Source organism: Amphiura filiformis, chromosome 6, assembly GCF_039555335.1.
Source record: "Amphiura filiformis chromosome 6, Afil_fr2py, whole genome shotgun sequence".
NCBI lineage: Eukaryota > Metazoa > Echinodermata > Ophiuroidea > Amphilepidida > Amphiuridae > Amphiura > Amphiura filiformis.
This window is the reverse complement of record NC_092633.1, coordinates 56,893,375-56,909,076: the sequence shown is the minus strand read 5'-3', so window position 1 is coordinate 56,909,076 and position 15,702 is coordinate 56,893,375. Positions and strand designations below refer to the sequence as shown.

Genomic DNA, 15,702 nt, shown 5'->3' with positions numbered 1-15,702 from the left:
TTAAGGGACGCACCATTAGATTCTCAGGGGGGGCATGGGAGTTTGGGTCAGGCAGAATTTTTTTTTTCGCCGCCGAAGGCGGCAGAATTTTTTTTTTTCGCCTCCTTTTGTTTCAAAAAAAATTAATAAGTTTATTAGAGAACAAGCATCACTTCCAAGTCTTTTTGTGGTACTCTAGGGGTTTATCCCTCAGAATCTCACATTTGAAAAAAAAAAAAAAAGGGCCTCATCGTTTCCTCGAAAACTGTTGGAAAAAACCGAAAAACTGAAAAATTTTACATTGAAAACAAAAAAAAAAAAAAAAAAAAAAAAAAAAAAAAAAAAAAAAAAAAAAAAAAAAAAACACCTCCCTCCCTCATCAATTCATGAAAATCCTCTGGACGAGAACCAAAACATTAATTTTATACGGCCTTAGTGGGCAAAGTTTTTTTTTTTTCGTCTCACTAGTGGGCGAAGTTTTTTTTTCTTCAAAAAACTCCCATGCCCCCCTGGAAATCTAATGGTGCGCCCCTAAATTAAATAAAATATCACAAACAAACAAGTAGGCCTACAGTTATATTAATAAATAATATTAATACAAGATTGAGGTTCGATAAATGAACCCCAGCTATGTCACGATTTAGGGGGAATTTAGTATGAGGTTTTCATTTCTAATATTTGTCCTCATAATACAATGAAAAACAAAAGCAATAGCATTACAAAACCTAATAAAACAAAGTCAAACATAAGAATAATTAAAAAAGAATAAAAATATATTTCTTTTGTTTTTCATTGTATTATGAGGAAAATTATAAGAATTGAAAATAAGCATCTAGAAAAAAGTTATTGTTATGTTTGACTTTATTTTATTAGGATTTGTAAATATATTTCTTTTGTTTTTAATTGTAGGCCCTATTATGAGGAAAATTATTAGAATTGAAAATAAGCATCTAAAAATTCATTCGTATGTTTGACTTTGTTTTATTAGGATATATAAATATATTTATTTGTTTTTCATTGCATTATGAGGAAAATTATGAGAATTGAAAATGAGCATCTAGAAAAAGTTATTCTTATGTTTGACTTTGTTTTATTAGGGTTTGAAAATCTATTTCTTTTGTTTTACATTGTATTATGAGGAAAATGATTAGAATTGAAAATAAGCATCTAAAAGGTCATTCTTATGTTTGACTTTGTTTTATTAGGATCTGTAAATATATTTCTTTTGTTTTTCATTATATTATGAGGAAAATTACGAGAATTGAAAATAAGCATCTAGAAAAAAGTCATTCTTATGTTTGACTTTGTTTTATTAGGATATGTAAATATATTTCGTTTGTTTTTCATTGTATAGATTATGGGGAAAATTATGAGAATTGAAAATAAGCATCTAGAAAAAAAGTCATTCTTATGTTGGACTTTGTTTTATTAGAAAATGTAAATATATTTCTTTTGTTTTTCATTGTACTATGAGGAAAATTATGAGAATTTAGATTTACAACCCCTTATAAAACAAAGTCAAACATACGAATAACTTCTTTCTAGATGCTTATTTTCAATTCTCACAATTTTCCTCATAATACAATGAAAAACAAAAGAAATAGCTTTACAAGGCTGAGGCTGAACGGCACTTTTGCTCGCTGCGCTTACAACATGTAACTAGTAGGGGCAGGAGGTTTGAATTGGTATTCCAAACAAAAATTTGGCATGTGCAAAGGGGGGGGGGTGCAAGCGATTTTGGCTGGCCGAGAGGGGGGGGCAAGCGCGGATATATAACTAAAATTTGTGTCAAAATCGTCCAACAAATGGCTTCAATTTACCTTCATTTTGCATGAACTTAAGAGGGAAACCCCCCAGGCAAGTTGCCCGGCTGCTTTGGACACCCGGCACTGCACAGCGTCAACGCCAAGTAAATAATGATTCACAATCACAGTACAGGCGTGTATCTCATTCTGGCATCACACATGATGCGCCAGAGTTGCTTGTCCAATTCGCTCCTAATCAATGTTAACTACCCTATTGTTAATGTTAGTATAACGACCAATCAGAATAAAAACCGTATTGTTGAGGGGGACAATAAAATATGCGTGTCTCACTGTCTCTATAGAATTCCTGAACGATTAGACCACATGGTAAATGAGATGAATTGCATGGCGTAGAGTGGCGTTTCTGCTATTTGCCACCTCTGTCACTACAATTGTAAGGCTTGCACTTGAATATAGGCCAATATATGTGTTGAAAGAACATGATAATCTTGAATCTGGGGGATTGATAATCAAGATTTTATTATGCGCAGAAAAAAAAAGAGCAGATCACGGGCTGCCGCCCGCGCATGCGTTGCGGGGAAGAAACGTACAAGGCTAATCACCGCTCTACAGAGGTCAGTATTGTCTCGGTCGGAGGTCCCTCGGCCCATAGTCTCAACTTCAGGTCGGAACAAAATGGCTATGCATGCGTGGCTGCTGAAGAACTAGTGGATTCGACCTGCCATCACACTGAAAATTCCAATTAGTCAAATTCGATGAAAAATGTGTCAAACAGGGGATATAAATTTGTCATTCAAGGTAATTTGTCGTTTGACTATAATCACATCTATTCGACAAATTGTACAAACTACCAGACAAATATTTCATTCGCATATGACGAATCAAAATTAGTGATTGACAAATTTTAATGATTGACAAATCTGCGTGAACAATATGTATTGGTCATGACGAATCCAGTTCGTCAGGAGATGAAGAATTGACAAGTTAATACACGTATGACGAATCGTGCTGACAAACTTTGTTGAACACGACTAATTAAATTTTATAGCCGACAAGTTCCATTGACGAATTAGCTAGAAGCAACGGGTTTCCGAGCCTACGTGCAAGACACCGCGTCGCCATTACCAGCATACATGAGGATGCAGACGATATACGTGAATCCCGGTTCGTGAAATTTGTCATCTGATCTATAGCTTGGACAGGTAAGAATTTGTTTTTTTGCCATGTTTCAATTATAATATTTTGCACAGTGACTTTTGTGCACTGTAAATGTGACAACTAAGGCTGGAATTTTGGGCCAAACCATGAAAACATTGACACGATGATTGATGTACGGCACCACACATGCACACCGTACTGCACTTAGGCTTACCGTGCTCAAAAGTCACTGTGCAAATTATTACAATTGAAACATGGCAAAAAAACAAATTCTTACCTGTCCAAGCTATAGATCAGATGACGAATTTCACGAACGGATTCATGAATAATCATCTGCATGCTTATTGCATGTAGGGCCTATCATTATGCTGATAATGGCGGCGTGGTGGCAAATCACTGTCACTAATTTGTTAAGTGACAAATTAAACAAGCAAGCATGACAAGTTATTTTTTCAGCATGACAAATTAATTTTCATGCATGACAAATTAATTTTCTTGCATGACAAATTAATTTTCTTGCATGACAAATTATTTCAGAAATTTGTCGTTTTAGACACTTTTTGCATGACAAATCAAAATTAGTCATACGGTGCATGTTCATGACAAATTATAGTTTGTCGTGCATATGAATGACAAATTGCATGACAAATTATAGTTTGTCGTTTTAGACATGCTGTATGACAATTTTTTATTTGTCAATTGACTAAAGTATATTTTCAGTGCATGGGGATTTCTGCCATGAAGATATCGGGCGTTGACGCCGTCACTGTAGGCCCTATACAGTAAAAGTGAAAACTTCTCCACGAATGGCTTCATGGGCCGTCATTTCACGAATTTTCTGGTTTTTCAATTAAAATTGTACACAATGATAGTGCCAAAATGGTCCACCAAATGCCCGGACTAAATGACTTTAATTAGGTCTTCATGGGGTACCCATCCTGGATCTGTTTTAGCGAGACCAGCGCTAGTCCCGAGCACAATCAAATATGACTATCTCTACTCAGAGATCATATTCCAAAAGTCTCTTATATGTCCCGCTATATGGATATCAAATTCACCTCTTCAAGTCTCCAAAGGGGTATCAAATTTTCTGATTCATGCCCACGTTTCTTATTTTTTGGAATTTTTGATAAAAAATAGAACAAAGTGTGATTTTTTAACATTCAAAAATCTGTGCATAGCCTACATTAAATCCTTAGACATGAGCACAGAGTAATAGACAAACACAAACACGTACACCTATAGTATGGGACTCCATTTGTGACTCCATCAATCAATCAATCAAACAAACAAACAATCAATCAATCAATCAACATAATCAATCAGTCAGTCAGTCAATCAATTTAATTTTTGTATTATACCATTAAAATACCAAATTAAAAAAATATCAATGGTATTGAGGATGGGAATGTCAAAGTAGGCCTACTATTATGTTCATTCAAAAGCTGCTCAAGTCTCAGCATCCCCCAACAGTGGTCTTTCTCATGTCTTAATCACTTGTTCTTGGCATTTAGGAATAATTGTAGGAATAATTGTTAAAATATTACTGTTTCACAGTATTTTGTATTTTTTAAGGAATTCGATAACATTGAACCAGTAACTTCACAAGCTGCAGACAATCTGGGGGCCGGCTCACAGGAACATCAAATCTGAGATAGTCTCAGATCAAATGAAAAATTATTTAGCTTTATTTTTATACATATGGATCCTACAAACCCCATTGATAAAATATGTAAACATAAAAATAAAAATATTTTGCCAGCTTTTGCTTACTGATTTACATGATGCTTTTACAAAATAATCCTAGTTCAGGTGATGGAGGTATTACGTACGGAGGGATTAAGATAATATTAAAATTATACATGTTATACAAAAAAGTACTTCTAAAAATATGAAATATTAATCGAGCCTCTAAATATTATGCTGTTCATACAATTCACACATGAAGGAAATACAGTTATTGATTACATCAATTTTTGAGTTAGACGCACGGTGGGTTCAAGACATTATAGTTACAACAATTTACTTAAAAATATGCAATATTAATCGAGTCTCTGAATATATATTATTTGTAGAGTTTACACAATGAAGGAAAGACTTTTAAAACATTTAATATCGTGCCCTCTAGCTCTAGGCATGTATATACATGTCTAAATGTTAATATAAATAACGTCTTCATATTTTTCCTGAATGTTCACTTTGTTCTTTATTTTTCTGGTAAAACTATATATAGATACACTGTATCCCTAGCAATATGTTGCTATCATACAATACAACCAGTGTCTTAATGCTATCATACAATGCAACCCTGGTCCTGGTAAAACTACATTAATGCTGTCGATCATATACAATACAACCCGAGTCCTGGTAAAACTACACTAATGCTATCATACAATGCAACCCGAGTCCTGGTAAAACTACATTAATGCTATCATACAATGCAACCCGAGTCCTGGTAAAACTACGTTAATGCCGGGGTTAATGCTAGCTGCTATTATACAATGCAACCAGAGTCCTACATTAATGCTATTGTCATATATATACATTGCAACCCTGGTCCTGGTAAAACTACATTAATGCTATCATACATTACAACCCGAGTCCTGGTAAAACTACATTAATGCTATCATACAATGCAACCCGGATCCCCTGGTAAAACTAGGCCTACATTAATGTTATCATACAATACAACCCGAGTCCTGGTAAAACTACATTAATGCTGTCATACAATGCAACCCGGGTCCTGGTAAAACTAGGCCTTCATTAATGCTGTCATACAACGCAACCCGGATCCTGGTAAAACAAGGCCTACATTAATGCTGTCATACAATGCAACCCGGGTCTTGGTAAAACTACATTAATGCTGTCATACAATGCAATGCAACCCGGATCCTGGTAAAACTACATTAATGCTACATGTCATATACAATGCAACCCGGGTCCTGGTAAAACTACATTAATACTATCATACAATGCAACCCTGGTCCTGGTAAATTAAACATCTCAAAAAAAGTAACTAACCCACCTTAAATAATGGCCATTATTCAAAAAGGGGCTATTGTATTACAAATCTGTAAAATGCGTTAGAAGCATAATTTATTTCTGCGCATTTTGACACCTCATTTGATACGATAACCCAGAAAACAATATAACACCTCTCTAGTACTTCCATGATTTAGTGTAGTGAGGTCCAGATTTGAAAGTTGCACTTACATACAATACAAAAACATTCAGATATCATTACACAGATTTCCTTCCATTTTACTGAATACAAAATCAATACAATTTACTGCAACTTTCAAATCTTGGGTTACATTGATTTAAATGTACGACGTGATGTCAATATTTAGTCAATTGCTACAAATGAGGTGTCAAAATGTGCAGAAATAACTTCTAACAGATTTGTAATACAATCGCCCGTTTTTTAATATAAATGGTCATTATTTAAGTGGGGGGGTTAGTTGCTGCTCATTTTTGAGATGTTTACATTAATGCTGTCATATACAATGCAACCCGGGTCCTGGTAATACAAAAATCCAACAACCAATCTTATCTGTTATATTCTCTTGTTTTAAAGTGTGGAACACAGACTGATTAGTTATGCATCAAGTGAGTGAGCCGGTGTTTGTTGCTACCTTTCATCATTTTCACCGAAGCACTGAAATTGTCGGCCAAAAAATTGTATTTTTATGCATCAGTTTTTGTTTGAGACCTCTTTTACTTAAAACAAATTAATTAACCAGAAAATGATTCTGGTTTTTGTTAAGGTGTTCATGAATTATGTTTCACACATGTTTTATGGTTCAATGAGAAATATCATTCTATAATTTAATTTATTTGGAAGAAACAACAGTAACAGTATCAAATTTTGTTCAGTTATTAAATCAATGGACCAAAAGTTCCTTTGCTGGAAACCAATACCTTTATTTCATTAGTCCATTCCTTGAATGGTTCGAACCGTCTTCAATGGTTGCCGATAACTTTTTTCGTAACATTTCTATGGATTATACAAGCGGACAAGTAAGCGACAACAACACCATCTTGCAAGACTGCATGTGCAACAAATCCTGCAGCGTGGGCGTGGAACCAGCTTGACATCTTGACCAAGGGCAGAAAAGAACTCTTGTCAACAGAATGCGCACGATGCTTGGAAGCAGAAAGAAGACCTATATTCATTTATATTAAGAGACATTCTATAATCTGCAGTACTCATTTTAATTTATTCAGTGAACCATAAAACGTGTTTTTGACTATGTGACATGACACTTAAAATCGGGAACATCTTTAACTGAAGTTATTATTAAATTGTTTCGCTTTAATTACTTAAAGTGAACAATTGGTCAAACACGCATTTTTTACCGCAAATTTCATATTCATAAACGGTTGTATTTCTCATTGAAGATGATAAAAGGTCCCAACAAAACCCGCTCACTGGATGCATAACCAGTCTGTGTGTTCCAAACTTTCAAACCACAGAGAAATTTCCGATTGGTGTTTGGATTATACCAAAATAGTCTTACTTCTTGGGAACCCTGTATATATGTATTACAAGGAATGTACAAATAAACTATTTCTTGCCAAGCTTCATTTTGATATCAAAGGGTAATTCCCTTATGACCTTAATTTCAACGTTCCTAAGCTCCTCTTCAGATGTGATAAAATCGTACCCAAGCATCTTCATAACGTCACCACACACTCTCTGCGTTTCTAAGACATCACTAAACTTGGTGTATTTCCTCCATTTTGTCGCAATATCTGCAAAATTTTTGCGCGGAAAGAACATGGACGCTTCGTTAGAAAGTTGTGATACTTCTTCACTACTTGTAACGATTAGAAGCTTTTCCAGCCATTCTAAAACTGGTGATGACACCGGAATTCCAATAAAAGAGTAAATATCTTGAGCCGTTTTCACAGGATCTTGAATAAAATCTTCGACTCGAAGAAGCATGTATCGATTATGCAACCATTTAGGCTGCCTTAAAGCACCCTGTAAGTTCAAATGAGTCCATTCACAGAGCTGATCTATCCGTAGTTCTTCAGGTATCAGTAGTAAATCATCAAAATATCCCATTTCTTTTAGAGATTTAACTCCTGTACCATTTTGTTGTTTTTCAATTGAATTTTTAAAATTACGTTTTTCTTCTGGAGTCATCATAAAGAAATGCCTTGAATTAGCCGTTCCACGTGGATCTCTTACTAAATGTATTATTTTAACATTAATGTTGGATTCTTCGACAACATTTTTGATTTGATCTAAGCCTATCTGAGTAACTTTCATAGCTATATTACCGCTGCTTTTGACACATTGATTGTGAAAGATATGCGGAGTTGCCAATGGGCATTCAACACCGTAGACTCCCGTCACACGTCTACATAAAGCCGCCACACCTGTACTATGGATGATTTCACGTTGGTTACCTAAACAAGATGCGGAGGCTTTAGAAAATTCACAATTACATAAGTCACGAATATACTTGCTAAAACTGTTCCTTGCAAGTGTTTCATTGTGTGGGACGCATACTAGCGGCTCCCATAAATAAAATATATCGGGGTTCTTATTGAAAATTTCTCCCACAAAGGTCGACCCTGTTCTAAATTGAGACAGAAGAAGAACTCGTGGTGAGAAATTGTCCAACGGCCTTTTACGTTTTGCGATTTTCAGTTGTTTCAAGAATTCCTGTCCCTGGTCGTCAAGTATCAATACATTTTCTGCTTTAATTGGATGATCTTCGATATCACGGAACGACAAATAGAGCACAAATAATATGGTTGCACTAAGAAGAATAACAAGTATCTTAAATTTCTTCATCGTAGATTCTGGTATCCTTATGCCATGCTCTGTGTATCATCTGAAAACAGAGAGGAAAATATATATCATCGTTAGCAAATTAGAGAACAATGATGCACCACTGGTGACTCCTCTCTTGATTTCATAATTTACCTAATATCCCCATTTTGCTCTCGTATTCGCAGTAGAAGTGACGTGATAAATCGGATTAACTACCAATAGATTAATACAATTTTGACTATATCGCCCTGCACTATAGACGAATCCAAATTCACGCATTCCTACACCTGACTAGCAGCCTTTAGTTGGGTCCCCGTCGGCTACAATGCACCCAAAATGTGAAATGATTCGGCCTTGGCGGAAATTTTAAACTGCATTCCATCACCCGTTTTACACCTTCCGTGAAAACACAGGTAGACAAAAGAATGATTAAAGTTTACAACACAATAGAGGTTAGCCGTGTTCTATAAGTTGCATATCCTATATCAACGACTGCTATACCTTGTTTAGGACTTTCAAAAGAAATACCTGCATGTGCAACCATAACTGCTTCAAAATAGCCCGCCAAAGTCATGCAGGTAACTCCGAGGTCGTGCATTGAATTGGTTTGAATGAGGAATACTTCGGGAATCAGCGCCTTTTGTTAGAAGTCATGCATGGGTAATGTGGATATAACCTCTATACAGTTCCCTTCGGCAAACCACACAGCTTCTACATGGTTGAAGTGACATAATAATCGGATTAACTACACGCGGTATCTATGCATTGAACCATATCTAATATCATTCTGATCAAGATTCTGATCACCCGCACCTGTACGATAAGTATCTTTGAAAAAAGCGGTATTGTATTCAATCTATGATTGCAGACGTAAATATGACCATGACCAATTATAATTTTCTCCACTTGTTGTCACTTTCAGCCTGTTATCAAAATATTGTCAATTACCAGAATATCTTGATTATCAGGCTTCAGGAAACCACCGAAAATACACCATATCAAACGCTACAAATGGATGAACTTGCGAACAAAAGGACTATGTATGAATAGATGCGACGGGATTACCTGCGGAATTATATCTATTGTATATATTATTCTATATTAACCCTCCTCGTCCTTGCATCTTCTCTAGGTGTTAGGCGGCTTTTATTTGCACAATTGGGCGCTCAAAACACCAGGTTGGTGCTAGCGGGGACCCGAAAATGGCTGACCAAATCCTGACCATGACTTGGCTCGTTGGATTCGTCTATAGGCAGGTTGCACTCAACAGCTGTGAATGTCTGCAATCATAGATTGAATACAATACCGCTCTTTTCAAAGATACTAATACAGGTGCGATTACAGGTGCGAGTAATCAGCATGATGCTTCAATGCATAGGTACCGCGTGATGTGAACGTTGTCACGGTGCAGGGCGATATAGTCAAAATTGTATTCATCTATTGCTATGGTAGTTAATCCGATTATTACGTCACTTCTGCAGCGAATAAGCACAGAGCCTACATGCATTATTTCAAAGCTGTAAGCGGAAATAGAAATTCCACATATTCAATGTATGACTGATTTGAAACATTTCGCTAAATATAACTATAGACTCCTGTATCGTCGTTTCAGTATGAATATCAACTCAAGCATGTAGCATACTAAACTCCGGTCTAAAAATCAGAATAGAAAAAAAAAGTCACCGAAGATGTGAAGCAATGTCAAGTCACGGTTCACTTACTCCGTTGGCTTCATGTTATCCATTCATAGGAATGAATACCAGGATCATTACATTGAACGCAAAACATACATTATTTCACGAAACATATAATTTGTAGACCAGAAAAATGGCAGACACGAAAAGAATATGAATAACCTTTTTTATCAGAATTATAAAATATACAACAATTATTTCGCCCTTTGCCCCACAACATTTAATTATCAAGAATACAATCATACTTTGTAAACACACAGTCACTTTCCTGGGGTCTTTCGGTTCGGAAGTGCAAGCGATACGCTAATTGTATAAAGCTAGAGAAGCTGTGCTTCACTATTCAAAATACATAAGTTTCCAAATAATGAAGGGAATGAACTGTACTGTTTGTTTAAAACATAACCTCTTCAGATTTTATCCTGGCAAATACGTATACAATTAAATATGTCATACTGATGTTTTAAACCATGACATTAGCATCTTTATATATGCCCAATTTACGGTAAGGATAATATAAGTGTTGGTATTCGTAGTGCAACTCAGGAAGAAGAAGGAGAAAATAAGTTTCTATATTGCAAGCAAACGAAAACAATTTGAGTAAATATAATGTTAACATGGTAAATTCTGCTACGCTATAGACTCGTCGACATTAAAGATTTCAACACACACAAATAATTGCACTAACAAGTCAAAAGGAACTACACCATTTTTAGCTGTTTTTATTGCTCATACTACAGGGTGTCCCCACAAAAACCCAGAACCCTCATTGCGCCCTCTTTTTCTCCTATTTTTGAAAAGTCAATTAAACATTTGTTGGTATGTAAAGAAACCTTCATTCATTAGCTTTAATAAACCGAAAGAAATATTTCTATCGGCTCAAAACTTTTGAAGATATGCTCTTTTAAAGAAATGTACCCGTTTTTCACTCTGTTCACGGAGGAGGATTGGCTACTTCAAAGATTGAAAAGGAGTGCACGTACCATGCATGAATATCAAGCATTCCTCAATGATAACTTTATTAAATAACGAACTTTATTTAGAGAATGGGCTTTACCGGTGTTAAGTGTCATTAACTAGTCGGCAAAATGGACGTGGGGTGCATGGGACTTCTCTTGCTATACTTGCAATTAAACTTATTTTTTCTTGGTTATTTTTATGCCTTTTTGTTTTATATATGTTTTTTTACTTTCTTACTTTGTTGTTTCTTGCTCTCTTTTTATTTACAACATGACATTTTCTCTTTTGGGGATAAAAGGTAGCCTGAAAAGGGCTGTTTGGTTTGTCCTTCTGAAGTGAGTTTACTGTGCTGCTTTGCCCTCTACCCGGTTGCTTTCTAGAGCATATCTTCAAAAATTATGAGCTGATTGAAATAATTGTTTTGGTTTATTAAAGCTAACGATTTAAGGTTTCTTTACATACCCAAATTCATCAACTTTTCAGAAATAGGAGAAAAAGAGGGCGCAACGAGGGTTCTGTTTTTATTGGGACACCCTGTATGATCAATGGCTACATAGTAAGTAGTATGTTGAAGTCTCCGTTTGAAGTAGCTTTCCTTTTTAAAATACGAAATAATTATGTGAAAGGAAACACATAATTTAGTTCTAGTTGATTATATCGTGTCAATTATTTTGTTCTTATCAGTTTGATGAGAGCTTGGGACTGAGACTCTCTTAGTGTTTCACCAATGGGAATGATAACAGGATACTGTCATGACTGCCCGTCCGGACAAAAAGTCTTCTCAGTCCATCCCAGGCCGGTGTGGAAATCCAATTACTATGATTACTGCGGTCTCTATACTTAATTTAATTTCCCTAATTTTCATTTTCCGAACTGAGTCTAAGGTATAGGCTACATGTAAACAGCAAAACGACAACATACCTGAGCTTACCTAGTTGAGCTATGGTTAATGCTAACATACATTGAACCCAGCATTGAACATTATATGATTTATGCGCGCGCAATTGGTTCAATGACAACTAAATACTCACATAGCAAATACGTTCATGTTCTATAAGTAACCAATGACACGTATTTAGATTGCAAAATTCATTTGAAAATGTTGCCGGATGCACAGATGCAGGACATTAAAAGCACTCAGTTCCTTATACGAAATTTACATACTCCTTCACATCTCTCCGTCTTGCAGCCGGGTCATGCACTTGCAAAAAGCATATGCCTGATCTTTAGCAAGCGTTTACGACCCCGTTTTTTATAACACATTCACAACTGAAATCATAGATCGTCAACATTTTTGACGATCTATGCTGAAATAGAGTATGCATTGCATATATTGACACATATTTCAAATTGCCCTTTACAAGGCAAGAACATGCTTAAGCTCGTTGCAGCACACCTACCTCTAATGGTCGTGCAGTTCAGAAAGGCTTACAGAGCTGAAGACTTCAGGATATCATTGATTTAAGCGAATTTGTTTGGGACTTACATGCTTCAAATGTAGCTAAGCTTAGCTAGTAGCCTATGGTAAACATACAAAAAATATAATAGACTAATTTTATCACTTACATATAATCAGATGCATCGTCAGCAAACAAGTGTGTTCGAGAGAAGCTAAATGATTGACCCGTGACACAGCTCAACCAGTTATATCATGTTATATAGCTTGTAAGTTGTAGGTTATTTGTAAAAATAGCTAGCTTTTCCGCCGTATAGAAGACCTCAGATTTATATGGCAGTGCATATATTCTGCTACTATACAACTATACAGGCAAAGACCGGGTCATGTCGCCAATATGTGCCTGACACGGTCACGCATAATGTCATCACAGATTATACAACATTACTTTCACGTATTCAATACAATATTTCTTTCAAATATTCACTTTTATCTACTTTATTTGAACCTTTATCTTCTAAAAAGAAAACACACAAAATATTATTAAAATGTAATGAGAGTTTTATTATGTAGATTTTAAGTAAGACGCACAATATATATATCTGAATCTAAATCTAATCTGTACTAAATTGTCTTAGTGCTGATGTTGTACCTCAGGTGTTTTTTACACGTACTCATGGTACTCGATTTGCAAACGTCTTGTCCTATGCATCTAAAGCATCTTGAATATGGTGAGATTCATCCACAGATTTCTAAGAGGCAACATAAATTATGTATTTACGGAAACGATAAGGGACAGCATATTTATGTTTTAAAAGTTTCAAGGTCGTGTTGAAAATTCACAGCAATGTGAAAATCACAGGTGAAAATATGAAGAGTGTACTCCTATATATTTTGGGATATTTTCTTATTTCATATGGTATTGTGGTCCAAGGATGTGGTTCTGAACATTCTGTGTCAAATTATTAAGAACAAACAAACAAACAAACAAACAGACACGTTTTAAATCTAAACTCAAGAACCACAAGACCTTACATGCACAAACTGACAGATATGTGGACATATATAGTCAGTGTGCATGTATTGTTCTACTCACAAGAACCACACACTGTGACACATACAGAATATGTACGAGTGCGGGTTCCGTATTTTGGTCAGTTGGTACTTGGTATATAGATCCACGAATGTTCAGCTGAGGCACACTTACCTGGTTTGGATAAAAAAAGATAGACAGAAATACACACAGACAGGATCTAATTTATATATCAAATACGTCAAACTATTAAAGAAACCATTTAAAATATTATTAAAACGTTTTGACCAAAACCAAAACACATTTTACGTTTTATGGAAATTCAAAATACGTCAATATTGTATGTGTACGTATGCAAATAATAATTATTGTAGAAATGATAAAGCAATTACTATTGTACTATGGTGTTATAAATTTTATAAGTATTAGGCTGAAACAAAAATATCTAATGATCACATTTTGTTTCGAAGTATAAAATGAAGAGCGCAAAGGCATAATATTTCCTGTATTCGTAATGTATTATGCTACCATGGCTACCAGAGGCACTTTAGTCAGGTTCATTTAATGCTCGGGTTCAAAAGTTATGTCCGTGCGATTATCTATAAAAGGGTCTAGAAAACGCGTTTGGTCACTTTCACCCTAATCGGGATACCAAGCTTGCTGTACCACATTTATAAATTGATTGATATTGTTATCGTGCAGGAGAACAAACAAAAACAAGGAATCCTTAAATAATGCTTTAATTTCCTTACTGCAAATAAATAATGCATTTTTATTTTAAAGTTAATACATGTATATTGCTCAGTTTGACAGTAAAAAATGGTTTAAAACTTGTCGTTAAATTAAGCTTTACTAGGAAAACAAAAAAAGGAAAGTGAATTAATATCGTGGCAATTTTGTTTTTAGCTTGACGAATGGATTTAATGTAAAAATGTATGTTCAATGTCGGTTCCACAAAATGAAATAGTATAATTTGCACATTAATCTGTTTTCTTAACGGATCAGATAGCAAGATTGCACAGTATTTTTGTGGGATATGAGCATGATGAGAGCACATCAAATTGCTTTCTGAATACGAGGAATATCATTTTGACATCAAGTAATTTTGATTTTTTTTTAAATTTGCGATATAATACAAATTTTATGGCAAATAATTAAAAGTTTTGATATTTAACAGTCCTCGAAGTATAAGTTTATGAATCCAATGATATGTTTAATGCGTATGTAGCTGGGAGGAAAAGCCGCCCATCAATTTTGAAAATCATGACCTTACATATATAATATATATAAACATTTTTCGGCCCAAAAGACCTAAAAATTTAGGTATTTATATATGAAAATGAAAATGCATTAATTATTTACAGTAAGGCAATTAAAGCATCATTTCAAATTCCTTGTTGTTGCTTTTTTGTTTGTTCTCCAGGACGATGCGATAAAAATACCAATCAATTTATGCGGTATATACATACAGGTACATGCATACATATGGTGATAGTGACCCAACGCGTTTTCTAAACCCATAATCAGACAATAACTTTGAACCTGAGCATAAAATGAAATTTTATTTTATTCTTCATTTGAAATAAAAATGTGATTATGTTACAAAATGTACTTCGTTTCTTTGGAGTAATAGATGAATACTTGCATGCAAACATCGCATTTTAATAGCATTTCTAAAAATATGTTGGTCTACATCTGCTCAAAAATATAAAGTTCAAAGACTAGGCTATATACATAATGAGCATTATCATTGCGAACCTTATCAACTTGAAGTTGGAGGATTAGTCATGGCATTTATATAGAAATCACCTTCAACATGTTGCATGTTTAATCAACTTTCGATATTATTGTCAATAAAAGATACCACACATGATTCTAGCTGTACAATTTTTTTTATAATAATGTGGTCTTTTTGGATCAAACTGTATAAG

The 15,702-nt window shown here is 34.8% G+C and overlaps 2 protein-coding genes across 3 annotated transcripts in view; one reads left to right on the top strand and one right to left on the bottom strand.

Moving 5' to 3' along the window:
* Nucleotides 1–15,702, top strand: part of LOC140155696 (replication factor C subunit 4-like) — a 443,685-nt gene that overhangs the window by 46,564 nt on the left and 381,419 nt on the right. The window lies entirely within an intron of this gene.
* Nucleotides 6,205–13,118, bottom strand: LOC140155692 (carbohydrate sulfotransferase 1-like). 2 transcript variants are annotated; one of them, XM_072178622.1, is made up of 2 exons: nucleotides 12,909–13,118; nucleotides 6,205–8,752 (listed from the first exon to the last, which is right to left on the bottom strand). In XM_072178622.1, exon 2 carries the CDS (start codon nucleotides 8,710–8,712, stop codon nucleotides 7,471–7,473), a length of 1,242 nt encoding a protein of 413 aa, XP_072034723.1. In that variant the 5' UTR covers nucleotides 8,713–8,752; nucleotides 12,909–13,118; the 3' UTR covers nucleotides 6,205–7,470. The 2 variants fall into 2 exon arrangements, with proteins under 2 accessions (XP_072034723.1, XP_072034724.1); XM_072178623.1 differs by lacking the exon at nucleotides 12,909–13,118 and adding an exon at nucleotides 12,743–12,865.

What these genes read in the sequence shown, in the direction of transcription:
- LOC140155692 (XM_072178622.1), bottom strand. Translation starts at nt 8,712, where the DNA reads ATGAAGAAATTTAAGATACTTGTTATTCTTCTTAGTGCAACCATATTA.